We start from the raw sequence: 20998 nt of genomic DNA, 5'->3' as shown, positions 1-20998 counted from the left end.
CGCCCGCCCGCCCGCGTGATAACATAATACGTCCCTGTCTTCGACGGGCGTATAAAAAGGTGAATCAAACTTGTTTTTCTCTTTTCTTGGGGCCATCATGGGTATGTGCAGCAAACAGTTTTTCTTATATTCTTATTACTTCGGTTATTTTTTTTTATTTATCTATCTTTAATGTGTTTCAAAAAATAGCAGAAACTGGATTAAGTTGACTAATGTTAACAGTACTAGTGATGAGGTTTACATCAACTTGGTAACACACTCATGTTATTATTTCTGTTCTAAACATAATATGTAATGGCAGATACCTAAATGCACCCCTCCCCAACCCCACGGATGTATATCTACAGGGACATGCAGTATTGTAGGCACCTCCTTAGCCACTTAAATACCCACTTTCCCATCAGGATGGAGCATTGTTGTAGATCTGCTGTGCAGTACTAATATGTACACCTATTTATACTACCACAGCTGGTATATAGCGGACTGTGGTGTGGATCACCAGCTGATAATACGGTACCACTACAATATACACGGTGGTAGCACCATTGTTTATGGCATATCGTTATTACTGTCCAGACATCATTATCGTAATATTACATGGACCTGGAATACTTTCCTCCAGATTTAACCCCAGCCAGAATATCAGTAAATGAAATCAAAAAAATACAACTGAGCATATATTGAACCAGACCATAGCAGTATATATATATATATATATATATATATGGCTGGTAATATATCTCTATTACACCAAGATAAAATCTTGGATGCTATTAGCTTTTATTACATTTCACGGTGTGCTGTCATCAGCATTGGACACTGACATCAACAACAATCTCCCCGCAGACACTTTTGGTGGTTTTACTTCATGTAATGTACTAAAACTATTATTTCCTTCTGTTTATATTGCTATCTTGGGATGACCAGCCAATTAACATCAGACAGTGATCTTTACCAGGTGCCGAGTGCACTTGCTCCGTCTTTGTCATTATTGCAAATCCCCTCAGCATTATTTCACTACAAGTCCTGGACACTGCACTGTTTTTCCTACATACAGTAATTACCTCCCCTTAACTTCTGTTTGGATATAACTGTAGAATAGTTGGGACAGAACACTTTCAATGACAAGGTATCTAGCTCAACCAGTTATGGTGAGAGTATAACAATCTGAAGTGTGGGGTTCAAATTCCTGTCTAGCCTCAGTGAATTTTTACACTCAACACACTACAAATGTATCAACTTGATTTGATTTGTTATAGTTTGTTTATTTCATCTTTAACATTTCTCATAAAAGTCCCACAAGGTATATGGTTTTATCTTTTCAGAAATGATTGATCAAACTAGACTATTGTCATGCCGAGAAAAACCCCCAGTTTCCAACACTTAGTTACAGACTTTGACAGTGTTATTTGGATCTATAATACAATTATCTTTCTGTAAACACATATTTCCACTTGAACTTGCTATAATGAGTCATACGATTTCTTGTATCTAAGTGAAAATGGTCCAGATCCAATGGTCATTAATCTTTGACCAGTCTGTATTCACCACTTGACAAACATACATGTCCTTGACCTACCTGAACTCTACCTGGCTGAGTACTGTGTTGACACAGGTAAGAACTAGGGTTGTGTGCTGTTTAACTTCCCTACACACAAAGCAATCACATGTATGTTTATATATGCATGACAGTTATATGAACCTGAACTGCCAAAGTAAACACTCTAATTTGAATAATTTGAAGACATTTTGAATGAATCAATTACAGTCATTATGTAAGCATGGTGGCCAACTATCGTGTTACATGATTGTACTACATACTGTATATGTATTAGTTTTATATTGTAGCTCTGTTGTAGCTTGTCTATTGTACATTATAACTTGTGTTGTCATGACGACTATATGGTAGCGTAGCTGCAGTGTATGGTTATAACATGGTGTTGTACATCGTAACTTGGGATGTCATGACGACTATATGGTAGTGTGGCTACAGTGTATGGTTATAACATGGTTAGCGGCGTTGTACATCGTAACTTGTGATGTCATCACGACAAAATGGAAGTGTAGCTACAGTGTATGGTTATAACATGGTTAGCTGTGTTGTACATCGTAACTTGTGATGTCATGACGACTATATGGTAGTGTAGCTGCAGTGTATGGTTATAACATGGTCTTGTACATCGTAACTTGTGATGTCATGACGACTATATGGTAGTGTAGCTACAGTGTATGGTTATAACATGGTTAGCAGTGTTGTATTGTAGTGTATCACGCGTGTAGTTGTAACATGGTTGTCATCTAATTAACTTCACTGTGCAGTTGTCAGGGGATTTAAATGATGTACAATGTACCTGTACCTGTAGTGGTGTATCTATCACAGTTCTGGTGACAGCTCAGTGTGGATACATTATGTACAATAGATATAGAGGTATAGGGATGACTCATGTCAAACACATTGTAACATAACTCAAATGTCAAGCTGAAGACCTATTCAAAACATGTTTTGACAGACTCAGATGTATTGCACATGTTGTGTACAAAACCAGCAGCATAGAGAGTATTATATATGTTAATATCCCATAACCGTTAACCTTCATCTCCTATACCTTACAATATATTTTATATGTAATTGTGACCTTGACATCTAACTTTTTACTTATCTATGATGTGAATCTGTGACCTTGACCTCATATTTCTTACTACATCAGTTTTTCTATTATATTTAGGAACCGTCAACTTCCTCAAGAAGGAGTAAAATAAGAGCACTATCACAGCATGTAAATCTATATTTCTACCTTTTTTCTCTTTGAAAATTTAAACAATGGAGGATTTCCTTAAGTTATATAATCTGTAACAATAATCAGGAAAAAATAATCGTGTTCTGTAAGATGCCAATCAAAACAAGCAGAACAATATATACCACTCATACGTCTTGCAATATCTATTTCGACTCAGTGTGTGACAAATTGTTCTGTATGAAAAATGTTCATACAGAAAAAAGGGGCACTTGCTCTGTTTAAAGAGAGGTAAACGATCCAGCTTCACTATGGGATGAATACTGCTTTGCAAGATATTATTTAAGCAAGTTTGGTAAACTGATATAATTAGGTGAGTTAGTATTAGGAAAAAATGTTGGAGACCAATTTTGGTATATTTACAAAAAATAAAGGGCCATAACTCTGTTAATTTGGGCACAAGACCTAAATTCAGTATGCGACATTCTGCCTTTCAAAGACACCAACTGCAAAGAATAGCAAGTTTGGTGAACATAGGTGGAAGAGCAGGAAAGTTATGGTAAGGACAAAATATTGTTGACGTCCAGCCAGCTAATAAGAGCCTGTAGCAGGCTACTGAGGCAGCATGCCAGACAGACACACCATAATATGTCACATCAATGATGGGTGCACAGTATAAAAGCAAAGAAAATCTTTTCCATTCACTTAAAATATCAGGGATTTTTCTTTGTGGTAAAATTGTGGAAGAAAATGTTGTTAAATCATTGGGAATATATACATACACACCAAGTGTATGCATTTATTTTTTTATTAATTCGTGCATTGTGCATCAGCTAAAGATTTAACTTCATGCCTGCACACCATATTAATACATACACAATATTTCACTTGGTTCATGCGGTGTACCTAAAAACAGCAGTCTAAAGCCATCTTTAGCTGAGGAAGTCATGATGGGTTAAGAAGTGTTAAATCCTCATACACAGATACCAAATTCATGCTTTTAATATACCTAAATGTTAATAAACCTAACACCTGGTTTTTAATATGTGCATACAACCATGTAACAATGAATTTCCTGTTAACAAATTCACTTTACACATGACATGTGTTCAATCTTCCCACCTAGGATTAGATTAAAACCGTGTTTACTCAGCAAGACATATGATGTACCAGGGAGTTTCTTGCCCTTTACCCTTACATTAGCTAGCTGCCATCTGTCATAAATCAGAATTTTCAAATACAAACTAGCTATAGATATATATATGTAAGTGAACAATTTTTTGGCCCAGTTTTACTGCCGTATCCTGTACAGGCTGTTTCCCCTAGCTAAAAAGTGCCTTATCCTCCCTAAATGACCAAAAACTGAGGATTGTATTCTAATTTTAATACAAATAATGCTATATTTTCCACATTCATAAAGGAACAGGCACTTGTAAATTTAAGGTAACAAAACGCTGTACATGTATAAATAGACTTACTGCATTTGATTCGGTAGTCACAATACATAAATAATTATGTTGTTTACTTAATTGTCATACGGAATGCACTACACCATGATCAGCATACAAATGTTACATATATATATACATTTGAAGCTGCCACAAACCGGAAACTGTATCTTTAACTTTATTTGGCAGTGTCTACCCACATAAAGCCACAATGGTCATATTTGTACTACGTACACATACAAACATGTTGACAAATGTATCGGATGAATAAAACAGCAATTGATATATATGGAGTTTCCTTATTTGAGTAGTCAGATATTTATAACCAAATAAGGTAGTCAGATATTTATAAACAAATAGGGTAGTCAGATATTTTTATAAACAAATAAGGTAGTCAGATATTTATAAACAAATAAGGTAGTCAGATATTTATAAACAAAAAAGGCAGTCAGATATTTATAAACAAATAAGGTAGTCAGATATTTATAACCAATCAAGGCAATCAGATATTCATAAACAAATAAGGGAGTCAGATTTTTATAAACAAATAAGGTAGTCAGATATTTATTACCAAAAAAGGCAGTCAGATATTTATAAACAAATAAGGTAGTCAAATATTTATAAACGAATAAGGTAGTCAAATATTTATAAACAGATAAGGTAGTCAAATATTTATAAACAAACAAGGTAGTCAAATATTTATAAACAAATAAGGAAGTCAAATATTTATAAACAAATAAGGTAGTCAGATATTTATAACCAAAAAAGGCAGTCAGATATTTATAAACAAATAAGGTAGTCAGATATTTATAAACAAATAGGGTAGTCAGATATTTATAAACAAATAAGGGAGTCAGATATTTATAAACAAATAAGGTAGTCAAATATTTATAAACAAATAAGGTAGTCAAATATTTATAAACAAATAAGGTAGTCAAATATTTATAAACAAATAAGGTAGTCAGATATTTATAACCAATTAAGGCAATCAGATATTCATAAACAAATAAGGGAGTCAGATTTTTATAAACAAATAAGGTAGTCAGATATTTATCAACAAATAGGATAGTCCGATATTTATAAACAAATAAGGTAGTCAGATATTTATAAACAAATAAGGTAGTCAGATATTTATAAACAAGTCCTTACAACACTAGGGTCATATAAAATACTTATCGGGAAAGTAATTGTTTTCTACGTATTATCACTTCTTTTCTAACAAGGAAATATGACACCATTTTTGCACAGCTAAAGTTCACATAAAGGTCATTGGTCAATATATTGACAGATGACAATACAAGTTAAAAATTGTGAAGAAAACACATGTTATTAGTCTTGTACCAGGCTCTCAAGATCACTGGTCTGTGTCCATGTGTAGTGAACATTTAAACATAACAACACTGCTTTATCTCCAAATAAATCTCCAGGCTACTTAAAAATTGTACCGTGATAACCTCCTATAAGATAGTCCTACATCTAGGTGTATTCGTGTTTACAGTTAAAGGCAGTTCTTACATCAGACTCTATATATAGCTGTCACTTTACCTTTAATAAGGTAAATGACTTCAGTGGTCATGATCTGGCTATATATATATATAGCTAGCTATAGCCTCTGGCTGCCTTGTGTGTAGTGTTGAACCATATGTAGTATACCCTCATGACTACTACTATATACAGTCCTTTGTACATGTATTAATATATAGTGTTTAACTAGTATGTACACTACACCACTACCACATCCTATACATAGTGATTAGTACCGCAGTATTGAACCATGCCCTACACCACAAACGTAGTCCATACACATGTACTATAATGATTAGTTCTATACCACTGACAAGAGTTAGGCGAATGCATGTGGGGTGACCTATATATTTTCTCGTGTATATGTGGCTACATTTTGTATATATAGCTGTAGTTACATTACATAATGCACATCTTCTGTGGATAATCCAAGTATATGCATGTAATTCAAGCTTCATAAATCTTCAATGTTTTAAAAATGACAGCCTGGACAGCATTCCACTGAATATTTATCACTACCATATTTACCATAATTAGTGCCCCTTTCCAATTGTTTCAGCACTTATCAAATGATGCAAGTGCCCCCTTTTTTCTGGCACTCAAAGGTAAACAAAACATAATTTCATATGTTAACTTTATCAGACACCAGTCTCACAATCTGACAAGATCGTTTTCCATTTTAGAGATAGAAAAAAAAAGAGAACAATTATGGAATGTTTCCCTGGGAATATGTTAAGACATTTATATTGCGTTTCGTAAACTGCCAAAGCCTATGTTTTGTTATCTTAATAATTATATAATCTCTCCTTTAGCCAATTTTTCATGCATCCTGGCATGGATGATAATTACAGTAAGTACAGTAAATGATTTGACTTTAAATGTAGAGGTCAAGGTCACTGTGACTTAATTATTGTGTAGTGCACACATTCTGTAGATGATGCCTATAAGTTTTAAATTTCAACAACAAATCTTTAACGGTTACGTTTCTAACATGATTTTATTAAAGAGAACCAGAAAAAGAACTGGTACGTATTAAAAATGAATATTTCCCTTCATTCGAAAGCGAGACATAATTAAATCTTACCATGTACTATAATATTGATTAGCACCATAAATTAATACAATATAATCAATGCTTCAGCCCTTGATCAAGACTCGCATACACGTACATATAGTAAGAGAATGTCAAATTAAATGTACTGGGGATGGATCAGTTTTTCATCAATCAAAATCATAAATTAAGCATGCTGTATTTCACATGCTGTAGTCTTAGGTGGGGTTATTAAAGGATTAGTAAATAAACACCCAAAACAGTGAATTTTCAAGCTATCGTGACACTGAGTTCAAGAACAGTGATTTTTTTAGATATTTTTCTGGCGAGTCCTCGACATCTTTTTCAAAATTTTGACGAGTTCCATTTCTTAAAGAAAGAGTTCATAGGTGAATTCTCACAATGTTAATGAGTCCCATAGGGAAAGCATGAGACTTGGACTGGTATATCCTGGAGTTCCAAAAATCATTGAGAATTCTGTTTCTATCTAACCTTTTCATTTCATGGTGTGAAATTTGATAAAGAGCAAAATGAGAATCTAGTAAGACATATAGTTGTTATCTCTTTCACAACACTTAATAATTTTGTGGACACGGTCACGAGTTCGCATAAAACAAAATTGTTTTGTTGTAGAAAAATAAATATTGCACTACAACATCAAATGTTGTTGAAATGCTAATTGAAATTTTACATCAACTTTTGAATACATGTACTTTTCAAGAAGTAAGGTAATTTTGTAACTTGTTTCCATGGTAACATAGACAGTAAGTAATGAAAGTAAAAACTTTAGAATATTGAAAGGCACCGTTACTCGACCACTTCATTGATTGATATGTGTACAATCATCTGTAAAGACAATTTGAATGGTTTTCAAGTACTGGAAACCATATTGGAGTAATTCTACAGCTTGATAATTTTCTAACTAGAAAACAGTAACAAAATTAAGAACTCTAAAATATAGCAAAACCAACTTCTGAACCATTTGCTTGGTATGTAAACAAACATTTCATAAATATCTTGTATCAAGAAACAATAGAACATTGGATGGATTTATGCATGTAAGGATGGACATGTACAGTACCCATTTATATATATATATCCACAGTACAAGTCATGTTGTGGGGGATGATCCTTAACAACACAGTAATGATAGTTCATCTATACACCAATATATGTCATGATAACGAGCTTAAGACCAATCAACCAGAGGCAGTTCTATAGGGGGAAACTAGGATAAATAAACAGCGGACATATGCGAGCTAGCACTTTTTCACGGATAGCTCTACTAAGCAGCACAGAACAGGCAGATATGTATCAAATTAGCCACATCTCATAGAATATATAGTGGATGTGTGGCTTGTTCCCGCAACAAATCTTTATAAATGTGTGATGCTTTGTTGTCTGTGTGGCTTTCTCCTATAACATCGTAAGCTGTCTGGCTTGCTATCGCAACAAATATATAATGCTATGTTGTGACTGTTGGCTGAGCTTGCTTCCACAACATATATGAGACTTATATATGAGACTTAAATATCAGCTACAGCTGTCTGGCTTGCTTTCACAACAAACATATGATGCTATGTTGTGGCTGTTTGCTGAGCTTGCTTCCACAACATATATGAGACTTAGATATTAGCTACGGCTGTCTGGCTTGCTCCCACAACAAACATATAATGCTATGTTGTGGCTGTTGGCTGAGCTTGCTTCCACAACATATATGAGACTTAGATATTAGCTACAGCTGTCTGGCTTGCTCCCACAACAAATCTGTATAGTATGAAATTACTGATAGCAAGATTTTGTCAGTGTAGCTTGTTCCCACAACTTATCTGTATGTGAGACTAAAGTTATCTCTCAGCCTGGCTATTTCTCACAAGTATTTAATCTCAAGGCAAAGGTTTTGGCTGTCATGGGTTGTTCTCATGTATGTGAGCTGGACCCAAATGCAGGCTATAGCTACTGTAGGTTGTGGTTGTCTGGCTTGCTTAAAAGCTTGCTACCACAAGATCTGATCTAGAATTGTAACAAAATCAGATCCAGTTACACAGAAATTCGTCTTGCAGTATATATTCATTGTTATAAGAAAAGTAAAATTCAATATCTATACTATTAGCCCATTAATATTTTTGTAGTAAATGCTAAACTATTACACTAATCCAACACAGAAACACAGATCTCATGACAAGGCTTAATGACATAAAATACATTTTACAATATGTTTACACAATATTTGTTTTCAATTATCTCCCTTGAAATATTAAATTTTCATTTTACATTATGATTCAATCTTATAATCCAGCATTTATGATCTATATACTAAGCGTACAATTTAACTGTGGCATTTATTCATTTTAAAGTCAAATTTACAAAAATAAATCTTTTCTGAAAAAGCATTCGCGACATAGTAATTAAGCTAAGTTTGAAATGCAATATGTTTAATTATCATATTAAAACATTCTATGAAATCCAGAATTTAAACTGTAAATCTATAGAATTCTATTGGTTTAACAATAGTTAATTATATATATAAATCACCTTCAAAGTGCCCTTTGTTGTTTGATGGCAGATTTGATTACAAGTCGGTACCTTGAATATCTTTATTTTTTTGTGAGGTGAACTATACAGGTACATTCATATCACATAGTTATGCTCCAATAAGTGGAATTTAAACACAATCACATGTATTGTTATGGTACTAACACAGGACCAGCAGGATCAAAACTTTTGTATTATCCTGAGCTGGGGAGAATATTTTGTTTGTTTCATGTATACACTAGTTACTGGTACATCTGTACATAATATTAATTATATAATGTACAATGCCGTATTAACTTCACAATAACAATAACCAATACAACAGAAATTAATCTTTACTTCCATTATATAGAACTAATACAGATTTATTGTCAATGTGTGCATCCATGTGTGCATAATGACAATGAAATCAATACCATACACAGAAGGCATGCAATCTGGCTATCTAACACATCTATATAGCTACAGGTCATGTACATCTTACCTGCCAAGTGACCCGATTTCGTCGGGTTTCACCCAGGATTTTAGCCCTTCATCCGCTTTTATAACTTTACACGCCAGGTTACGATTTTGACCCAGACTTCGTCAATTTCACCCGTTTTCGCCCGGAATCTTTTTGTATATTAGAAGTTACTCAAGTCACTCGGAATTCTCTTGACTTTTCCATCCTTTGTCAAAAGAAAGACGATCTATTTCCTGTTTACGTTTCTCACCGACAGGTAAGTTGCCAGTTGTTCATATACATACTAGAACTGTTTTTACAAATGTTATAAAGACAGTTGTTACTGAACTTATCTACAGGTAATTAGTGAGGTGTTTTAATGAATAGTTCAGTTGTTTTTACAATTGTATTTACGAAGTTTAGATCGTATTTTGAGTCTTCTTGAAGGAAGAAGTCCTTATTGCGACTTGCAGGTTCTACTATACGAAATGCTAAAAGAAAAGATAATTGTGCAAATATCAAATATCGTAAGAAAATGAGTTATAGTGGATAAAGTCTGGCGGTCGTGGACCAAACGCTGCATTCTGCACTCTTTGTAAATCACATATTTCAGTCTGGAGCTACAAACGACGTTTCTAAGACATTCAAAAACATGCACAGGCGTTTAATGATTTGTTCCTGTCAATTATTAAGAATTCAAACCCCACTCGTATAAAACTTTTATTTTATATGAGTTGGGTGCGACTTCTTATTGTCAGGACAATTTTTATTGACAGAAACAAAATGGTGTTTTATATGATTCTCCAATGTGACATCTTATTGTCAGGACCATTTTAATTGACATTAAAAAATCCCTGTGAAAACTCAGTATCATATATATTTACAAGAATTAATTTAAAAGTTGTGTTGTTGACAAATCTGTTTATTTTTCAGCTTTGAATTTGGTATTGTGGATGAGGATCAGCTAGATCTGCTGGAAGAATAGTTCAATGAATGTAGAATGTACCTTTTACATCATTAAAATATTAAAGTTCTAATTTAATTTCTACCTTTTTTTTTATATTTATTGCGAAAAAAAGACGTCGCACGCTATGTCACTGTTTTTAATTTTCAAAAGAGGGTCATCTCCCTTTTTCAGTATATCCGGGGTTGGCAGGTATGGTACATCATAATTGCAGTCTTAATCAAATACATTGAACATATGCTTTTCATTAAAGTCAGATCTCGGAATGTTTCAAGGCTATATGCAGCTGTTACAGAAAATGTGTAATTGCCCTAATTAACAATAGTTGAAAGGTATGAAAATTTCCTCCCTCTTATAATATGTACAGCAAAACGATGAAAGGTAAATATTTTCACACCAATGTAGGTGAAGCAAGTTCATGTACTAGAATAAACATGTCCGTCACACAGTTTCCCTTTCATGTCTGTCCTAGCGTGACCCCAACACTAGCAGATACACACAAAATACTCCACATATTGGCAGTCACTACAAACAGAGATTACCAATCTGCGACAGAAGTCACTACAAACAGCGAGTACCAACAGATCTGGGACGATCATGTAATGATATAAACAACACTGCACCTGTTGACCTGCAGGCTACAAACAACAGACTTGTTAATGTGTATGGATTTCTGTGGATTAAAGGACCATCCACGCTTGATTCTGAGACATGTCAACCATGGCACTGAAATCATGTAGATTGAAAAACGGTGCAACTCTACTCCATATATGGCATCTATGTTGACAGTCCACTGTCCAGGCCATGTGGAGATATCTTTGACCTAGATAAATTGCTTATTCACCTGAGTTACCATAAAAACATTTATCATGTATAATGTGAGTCAAAATAAATATGATACTGTGTATAGTAAACATAGGCACCAAGGTTAATCTGGTTATTTATAAACATGTACAAGTTAAAATATTGGACCAGATCCAAAGAAACAAAAACTAACCTGCCTATATATATATATATATACAGCACACACCTGTTTGACAACTATACTGTTAATGTAGATATCATATCAACATCAGTTGGACTACAAGTACAAATTAATTAAATTGATTCAAAGATTTTAAATAATAATACTGAATAGCTTAGCTTTCCACTTATAATTTAATAATATAACAATGTTGCATACATTATGTACACTATTAATCATATGGTAATACAAGACACTTGTCTGTTAACAATTTCAATATCACTAGCAAATACTGCTAGCGACAGTGTTGATGTTCACCAATTGCTACAACCATTTATTTAAGCCTATATATAGCTATGACTCAAGCAAGACAAGGCGGGGGCAGACATACTAAACATGTAAGACTGAATCGACTGCAAATTGAAACATTGTCTTCATATTCAAACTGAACTTTTCAGACAGCGAGACCTGGACTAGCTATACATATATAACATATACACACTTGATTTCTTTTCCCACACCTACACTATATAAAAGCATAGCTTAGACAATGTGTATAAGCTTAGACAATGTGTATAAACTTAGACGATGTGTATACAGATTACAAGAGACAAAACTGGTCAATATCACGTTGGGTAGTACAGTACGAATGACCACATCTACATTATATATCCATCCCACTCAATGTCATGGATTGTGGTTTGTGTCATCCCTGGTGCCTATGAGGCAACTTGACCTAAAGATTAAGATTATCAAGTGTGTGTCAACGTTTGTCATTGATACTTTTTTTTATTTCACCAACAACAAGCTATATGTGTAACTGATGTAATATTTACTGGTTGCTGCAGCCAGTGGTCCCTTTTTGCCCATTTAATGTGCACATCAATGTATGTGTGTGCACACATTTCGTACATATGCATGCACATAGGTACACTCACTCATCTAAGTCTATTCACACACTGTTTACATCACAATACCTGGAAGAATGTCCCATTTAAATTTGCAAGTTTGGGACAAAAAGATTGAACATGCATACACAGGTGTCTACTGCCTGATAGTTCTGTTGTGCAGTTGCAATGTAAAATCAAACCAAACCGATCTGAATAATATTTGACTTGCTGATTTGTGCTGTGCAGCACAGTCCTTGTTTATAAATGTTAGGTTGTGATAATGGACAAATCTGCTTATTGGATATGTTTTTTAATTTGCTGGTTAATATCATCATTTCTTGAAAACACTTCACACGTGTACATTTTAATTTGTTTAATTGGTCTTTCTCGTTATTAAATTTCACTATTTGTAAAGTTGAAGCCATCGACTAATCAATACAAAGTCTGTAACGCCCTCCTATGTATACTTTAGAGGGTTGTACAGACTTAATTGAATAGTGTAAATATTGCAAGACAATTTAATTAACAAGTTCAGTTGTACATACATTACTTTTATAATGAAATTTTGACAAAGCAAATGTGCCCATTATATTGAAACATTACCATAATATACAGAAGTAACCATTTGCGGAAACAACACATTTTCCTACATGATAATTTGATTAAAAGCAGCGGTTGTTTAAATTAATATGCTAATTTTTTCAAGCACATGCATGTATTCTAGACAGTGGCAAGTTGTTTGGAGAAGGAAAATGAGAACAAAACAAAATTTAGAAAGCTAACTTTTTGAAACGAAACAAAAATTTTGAAACGAAACAAACAGCAAAGATTAACATGTACATGTAAGAGGGGTAAAATCCTAAAGGTAGATTCTATGAAGGTACAGCCATGCCTATCTTATTAAAGTATCTAAGTGATATAAAACAGATTTGGGTCAAGTTTTGATTCTCAGGGCTACTTTCTTTTATGATCAAACCAAAGTGTTGTTCATTAAGGAAATACAGGGACAGGACCTTGTGGTCTCAGACTTCAGGAGCTTTCTGGTCAGCTTTGAAAAAGATTTTCAAGATCTGCATCAACAAACAAGCTCCAGGTTGTCAGAATTCTAAAAGATCTTACAATGACCGCCTTTGCTGAAATATCACTAAAATTCAGTTTTCAAAAGGCACATGTATTCTAATGTTACTAGAGGGTGACATTAATTCCAATATAATATCTGATAACCGCATATCCTTTAATTTATTAGACAATAAAAAAAATCAAGTTTACACAGACATGAATTCACTCAATAGTAAATTTTCCATTTCCATATACGTGTATGTGTTATCTTAAGTTGACAATGCGCACAAACAACAGATACAATGTTGTACACTGCTTCTGAAATCAAGGACAACACCGACCTTAAACGTTCTATCGACTAATCGACGAGCCAGATGCAGTGAGTGACACGCTGAAACAACCGTTCGGTTTAGTGGGCGTGTTCTTTTTGAACACGGCTTTTTGACGCCGTGACGATTTTGATTGTAAAGACTTTATTTTGTCTGTACAGAGTTTCAGTATGCTTGTCATCAGAATACGTCAGTAGTAAAAAGTAAATCAAATGGGCAAAATTGTTGTTCCACATAAACAAGCATTTAATGAATGACTAGTAAATGGATGTCAGGACTGTAAAATTATGCAGACAACCAGGTTGACACAATCAATCTTTCCATTGACCAGCTTAATTTCATATATGGCCACCATTATTTTCAAACACTGGTTTTATGAATCCAGAGATTTAGCTCTTTCTACAAATAAGGCTGTACATTTTAACAGTTACAGGACGTTATGACATGTAGGTATATATGCTATAAATGTTTTTAAATGTGTTAATTAAGAGATAGATGTTGACCGAGTAATTCAGATTGTTATATATATGTATGTCTGTCTATAAGAAAATAACAGAAATATGATTATAATTGAATGGTAAGTTGACTTACCCATCTCTTCCTTTACTGATTATCTTCACCTCAAAGTAGTAGATACCACAGGAGGCGGGGATGGGGTGGATGGCCCGTACACTGGCAGCATCTTTGTGCGTCTTTCCAATACCTGCACAAATCATGCATTTACATGTAAGTTATAGTCTCTGATTCATAATTCAATAGACTGTAAAACTTCTAGTGACTCATTTTTACTAAAAAAATAAAAGAAACTTTTTTAAAAGAGTGATTTAGGCTTCCCAAAGATATATATATATACTACTGTTCTTGATGTTATTTTAGTTCATATAGAAGCATAACACAAATTGATAGACAGACAAGTCAACGATCAAAAAGAAGTACAAAAAAATCTATACAATTACTTGAAACTCTTTTAATATTTAAAGAGAATTCTGAAAAAATGTGTGTGTTTGAAATTCATATACATAACAGGTCATATTTACTTATTTAAGCAATATTTTGAAATGTATTACCAGTGTACACGTGATATATACTTAATTCTTATGCATTATAGTTCTATCAAATAGTTATGATACAACATTCAAATTTAAAGAAAGTCAGGTTTCTATTAATTACATTGTTCATAGAATTCCTATAGCTATACATTCAATCATTATGCCCAACACTAATCTAAAGCAGAACAAATGCATATTTTCCTATGTAATGATCTTCTAGTTCCATGTCTATCAATTACCATTATCCAAGAAAATTTTGAAAATTAATTCTAAGAAGTAAAATTTCAGAAAAATAAACATGATAATTGATTTCACTTAACACAACCATGGCCATATGGAACACAAGATTTACAGTTTTTAAGTGGATATAACTACATAAAATTATTCACATAACTTTACATTCTGAATCACCAATATTGCAATTTAGTAGTGTTTCCTGTAGTGATTCATTGGTTATTCTTACTCATAAAGTCGTATTCAAACAATAAAATCGAAAGTGAGTTCAGAAATTGACACAGCCACAGGCACTGGAGAGTGACCGCCAGTGAATTTGTTTAATTTATTGTGTATCGGATCAGCTGATTCGTTCGCGTACTGGTCTCGAAGTATGTCACGTCAAATGTTCTAAAAATAAACCCAAAACAAAGGCGCAACTTCTCCTTCACTTGGAAAAAATACCACGTAGATACAGAAAAGGAAAAAATAGGAAACTTTATAGTAAATACAGACAACATATTACCATTTCATTGTATATCTGACAATAAAACTGAGATTATTTCCAGCAGATCTGAGGTGATTCTATGATAAATACTGAGGCTAATACACAAGAACTTTCGCAATGTTTTGAGTAAACATCTACCTTTGTAATGGACTCGGAGATTGTTTTGTGACAACCCTATGTAGTTATATCTATCCTTCTGACTCCACGATCTAGGGAGAGGGTATTCGTCTTCGTTTACCGCCGGATAAAGTAATTTTAGACGATCCGTGGAGTCTTGGGATCCTAGATTTAGCGACTCAGTCGAGCTAGAGCCACAAGTCTCTGCCATTTTCCCTGTGCAATGACAGGTACCCGGATGTATGGTATAGGCAACTGTAAAAGTAGTGTTGATTGGTCCAGGGAGAAAACTATCAACGAATCAGTAACAACTTTAGAAATCAGTTGCAATGATATTACTGTAATAAGAAAGTTCAATATATGAATCGAACTAGGTTATTGGAGACGTTCAAAAACTGAAAAAAATCAACAGAAGACAACTTTAATTAGGACTTCATTTTTTGCTAAAAAGGACCAATCATTAATGTCACTGTTTTGATCTACATGTTCAAGTTTTGCAGCAGGATACTCAACTTTTATTTTTAATTTTTCAATTTTAATGAACTATATTTTTGAGAGGGTTTGTCCCCCTGAACTCCAATATTTTTGAATGATTCTCAAGTTCTGAAGGCAAAGAACCCAGTCTGGCACCACAATCTGATAATTCTGACCATAATTGTTCCTCTTAAGTTAGAAGTAATAGTTACTCTTAGAGGCCAATAGCATAGCATATATATATAACCACGGACTTAGATATAACATATCACTGCTGACAACAGACCGAGGATCAGGTAAATTAGGTCAACCAATCCGTCGGATCTTGCCCCCACAACCCCTGGCTTTTTGACATTCGATGAGTGAACAGAATAATTAAGCTCGTGAGTTTTACTGGTCTGGGTACTTCAGTTGATGTGCTTTAAGAATGGCAGCGGTTCATGGAGTAAATGAGTTTTTTGAAATAATATAAGATATCAAACGTTTTAGCGCACTGTGAAACTGCAGAAATGGCGCGAAAAGTTTCGCGAGCTTTTATCCCACTCCACGAGTTTGCATACATGAGGAGGGCCCACATTTTGACATGTATGGTATGAATATTTGTTGTAAACATATACAACGTTTTTCATTGGTTATAATCTGGAATATGCATCGCAGTCTTAATGCGTGAGCGTGCGCATTTTGACTAGGGGAGTATCCACTTCTGCATGACGAGGGTTATCCCCTTCTGACTAGGGGTATCCACTTCTGACTAGGGGGTATCCACTTCTGACTTTGGGGTATCCACTTATGATTAGTGTGTATTCACTTCTGACTAGGGAGTATTCAGTCACTTCTGACTAGGGGGTATCCACTTAATTCAGACTAGAGGGTATCCACTTCTGACTTTGGGGTATCCACTTCTGAATATAGGGGTATTCACTTCAAATCAGGGGGTATTCACTTCTGACTATGGGATATCCACTTCTGACTAGGGGGTATCCAGTTCTGACAAGTAGATATTCACTTTTGACTAGGGGTTATCCACTTCTGACGAGGGGGTATCCACTTCTGACTAGGGGGTATCCACTTCTGACTAGGGGGTATCCACTTCTGACAAGGGGGTATCCACTTCTGACTAGGGGGTATTAACCTCTGACTAGGGGGTATTCACTTCTGACTAGTGGGTATCCACTTCTGACTAGGGGGTATTCACTTCTGACATTTTTAACCATCAAAGGGGGACGTATGTATATACTTGTCACCACGAATCATTTCAGCCATAATAGCACGTCATATGAAGCCCTTTATAGAACAATGGTCATTCTCTATGGTCTTCCGCAGCGTATACGTCCAGGCCAAGGAGAACTATAAGGATATTTGCCGCCAAAATTTAGAAGCACGAGACACGTTAAAAAAAGGACAGAATAGAGCAAAGGCGTTATGAGTAGATTTTCAAGACAGTCAGTGTGCAGCGATATTTGGAATTTTCAAAATTAAGAAACTAATTAAATGAATTCGATTTTATAAAGTGTGAATGTACATTTTATGATTCTGGAAATATTGCTAGTTGGATATAATAAGTTTTCATTTTTTCTCTTAAAGAGATATTACCCTTGGGAAAAGTTGAAATAATGGATTAGACAATCCAGGGCCTGTATTCATGAACCGTTCTCATGTTTAAAAGCATGTTTTTTGTGTGCTCAATTAATAAAAAAAAAAGTTATTTCTTCAAATATTTGGAAAAGAAATTGAAGACTTAAAGCCGAATACTGTTTTCAATGTTTACGTTTTACTTTTTGATTATTTTACCTAATTTAAGTGAGTTACGAGAAAGTTGGATTGAGCACAGAGTCTATGCCGAGCATGAGAACGTTTTCATGAATACGGGCCCAGGTCTAACAGTGCAGTACCTTAATTCCAAAAATGGGTTATGTGTGTGTGTTTGTTTTTCCTATAATATTGTGTATTTTATTTTTGTGTTAAAAATTTGTTTATTGAATGTTTGTAAAGTAATAGTGAATATATTCACTGTATAAGGCTGATTCGTGTAATGTATTTGCTGCATTAGTGATTTATTAATTCATAAAGTTAATGTAAAGCAATCAAGTGCCAGTTTGTAAGTGAAGATGGGTCTTTTGAATCGTATATCATGTACATGTGATATCAGTAATATGTTTTGTGTATTGTGCTTTCAAGTGTTGTTTGAATATAGGAGATCGAGTGACGTGTGTACATACATCACAGTGGAAGAGGAAAGCAAGAGGCGACACAGATCAATGCGTCGAGAAGAATTATATTGATAGAATATTGATAGATCGATAAAGATATATCTGACGTTGGGTAACATGTTCCACTATCTTTAGAATCCTGCAATCTGGAAATGCTTTTTATTATCATTGAACATGTTATGCATGGAATATTTTAGTTTGCATTTCAGATATTTTATTATTCCGGTAAATACAAAAGTAATCGGACAACAACAGACAAAGCTCGTGGACGCTCTCTCGTTAAATCACGATAATATACCTCATAAGATATATTACGGTACATATCTGGATATTACCATATATACTGGAGACGTATATCAGAGACGATATACCGGAGACGTATATCAGAGACGTATATCGGAGACGATATACCGGAGACGTATATCAGAGACGTATATCGGAGACGATATACCGGAGACGTGTATATTACAATCTGGCTTTATACGTCTCTGAATGTACTTTTGACTGAATCAAATGTCAAGACGTGGTTTTTAGTCAATAACCGAAGTGTATACTTTATATGCAAGATGGTCCATATCGTTGAGGTACAGTACTCCCCGGTTACTAAGGTAAACTAACGGTAGACCGTAACCGCAGTCTCGTGCTAAGGTAGTCCCAGACTCCAAAGCCTTGCATGGGGTTTTCATTACGCGATCCCTCTACAGTCGGCTATGAACTTTGGCAAAAAATGAACAAAATGTCATGATTATAATGGGACATGACCTACGATTTTTTGTACTTATAAACTCTATCTTCTCATTAAAAGACAGAGCAGCACGTTTGTTGAATTTACATTAGAGATATAGGACATATAGTATTGTTTGATTGATAAGTTTTACGTTTGCTTCACTACCGAGTAGATCGGTTATCCAGCAGACGAAGAAAGAGACGGGAAAATGAGTAGAAGGGATAAAGTATGGAGTGAAGGGATAGAAAAGGGAGACAGCCATATAGAGGGTAGAGAAGGACCGTCTATCCTATATGTATTTACTGTATAAGTCTAGTTTTTGTAAGACGGCTCCAATGTTTAATATTTACCTTAGGACCTAGTATATGTTCGAGGCCTATATATTATTTTGCGCCTTTAGTGGTTTAGTTTGGTATCGAAAATGAACAAAGGGCTATAACTCTATAAACTAGACCGGTTTTCAGCGACAGCATGGAGCTAGATTTGATTTTTTTGACGGTTTACCGCCTTTCGGCCTTTCAACAGACACAGAATAAGATTATAATTTATAAAGTGACAGTCACTTTATCAATAAAATCTGGAAAGCGATGACAAAGGACATAACGGACGGACGGACAACCCACCCCTTTCACGTTTTATCGCATCCAAGCAGTACCATATGTATATCTAGGTATCGGTTTATCTCAGCCTTTCAAAATTGAATTCTTAAGTAATTAACTTTTTTTATATATCTTTATATCCGTTGTCGACGTCATACAATTAGTCTTCGACTACTATTGACGCTTCTACTAATTCTACTGGTACGGACTCCCGGTTTGCATCTCCCGCTCTGTAGCATGCGGGGCTGAATTTTCCTGGGTGGTGTTTCCACGCACGGTTCAGTCTTGATTTGAAACAGTTTAATGATGGAGCGTTTATTACGGTGGAGTCTAGATTGTTCCACGGTTCGGTCACTCGGTTGGAGAATGCATTTCCTCTTAGTTTGGTCCTAAATCTTTTCTTGAAAAGTTTTTTGTTATGTCCTCTGGTGTTGTGTACATTCTGTCCGTCCGCGAAAGTTGTGAATTTATCCACGTTGGCATCTACAAGTCCATTGCATATTTTAAAAAGGTTTACCATGTCTGCTCTTTCACGTCTGTACTCTAAGGAAGGTATTCCTAAAACTCGCAGACGCTCCTCATAGTTTAGATGTTTGAGATGTGGCAACAACCTGGTGGCACGACGTTGGACATTTTCTAGAGTCTTCCGGTCCTTTTTATACATTGGAAACCAGACTGATGTGCAGTACTCCAAGTGAGGTCTTACTAGAGACTTGTATAGATTAGCGAACATTGCCTCGTCCATGTAGGTAAAAGATTTGAATATTAATCCCACCATTCTGTTGGCCTTCTTCGCTTGCGTGTTGACATGACCGGGAAACAAGTTAATATCGAAATCAATCCCCAAGTCCTTTTCATGCTCCACCTTTTTAATTACTGTTGTGTTGATGTTTCCCGTTAAGGTATAACTTTGGTCAGATACAGATTGCCCAAGCTTGATGTTCATATATTTGCACTTTTCTAAATTCAGTTTCATTTGCCAAGTCTCAGTCCAGTGGCTTATGTTATTGAGATCATCCTGCATGGAGTCAATGCACTCGGGCGATGTTATATCACCGAAAATTTTGGCGTCGTCCGCAAATAATTTAGCTGTATTGTTTGTCACATCTGGTAGGTCGTTGACGTATATTAAAAACAATATCGGACCCAGAACGCTACCC

General features: G+C 34.8%; 1 protein-coding gene across 2 annotated transcripts in view; it reads right to left on the bottom strand.

Annotated features, from left to right (window-relative positions):
• The window catches only part of LOC110458681 (ran-binding protein 9-like), a 45700-nt gene extending 29637 nt beyond the window's left edge, over positions 1–16063 (bottom strand). Inside the window, exons 1-2 of one of the 2 annotated variants that reach the window (XM_021510532.1) lie at positions 15850–16063; positions 14533–14644 (exon numbers count right to left, since the gene is read on the bottom strand). In XM_021510532.1, coding sequence (XP_021366207.1) covers positions 14533–14644; positions 15850–16039 — 302 coding nt within the window. In that variant the 5' untranslated portion in view covers positions 16040–16063. Of the gene's footprint in view, positions 1–1579; positions 1676–14532; positions 14645–15849 lie in introns of those variants that run through there. The other variant, XM_021510533.1, reaches the window with a different exon arrangement.
• Positions 16064–20998: the final 4935 nt, after the last annotated feature.

Source organism: Mizuhopecten yessoensis, unplaced genomic scaffold (assembly GCF_002113885.1).
Source record: "Mizuhopecten yessoensis strain PY_sf001 unplaced genomic scaffold, ASM211388v2 scaffold9687, whole genome shotgun sequence".
NCBI classification, from domain to species: domain Eukaryota; kingdom Metazoa; phylum Mollusca; class Bivalvia; order Pectinida; family Pectinidae; genus Mizuhopecten; species Mizuhopecten yessoensis.
Note: the sequence above shows the minus strand (reverse complement) of the source record. Positions and strands in the feature narration are given on the sequence as shown.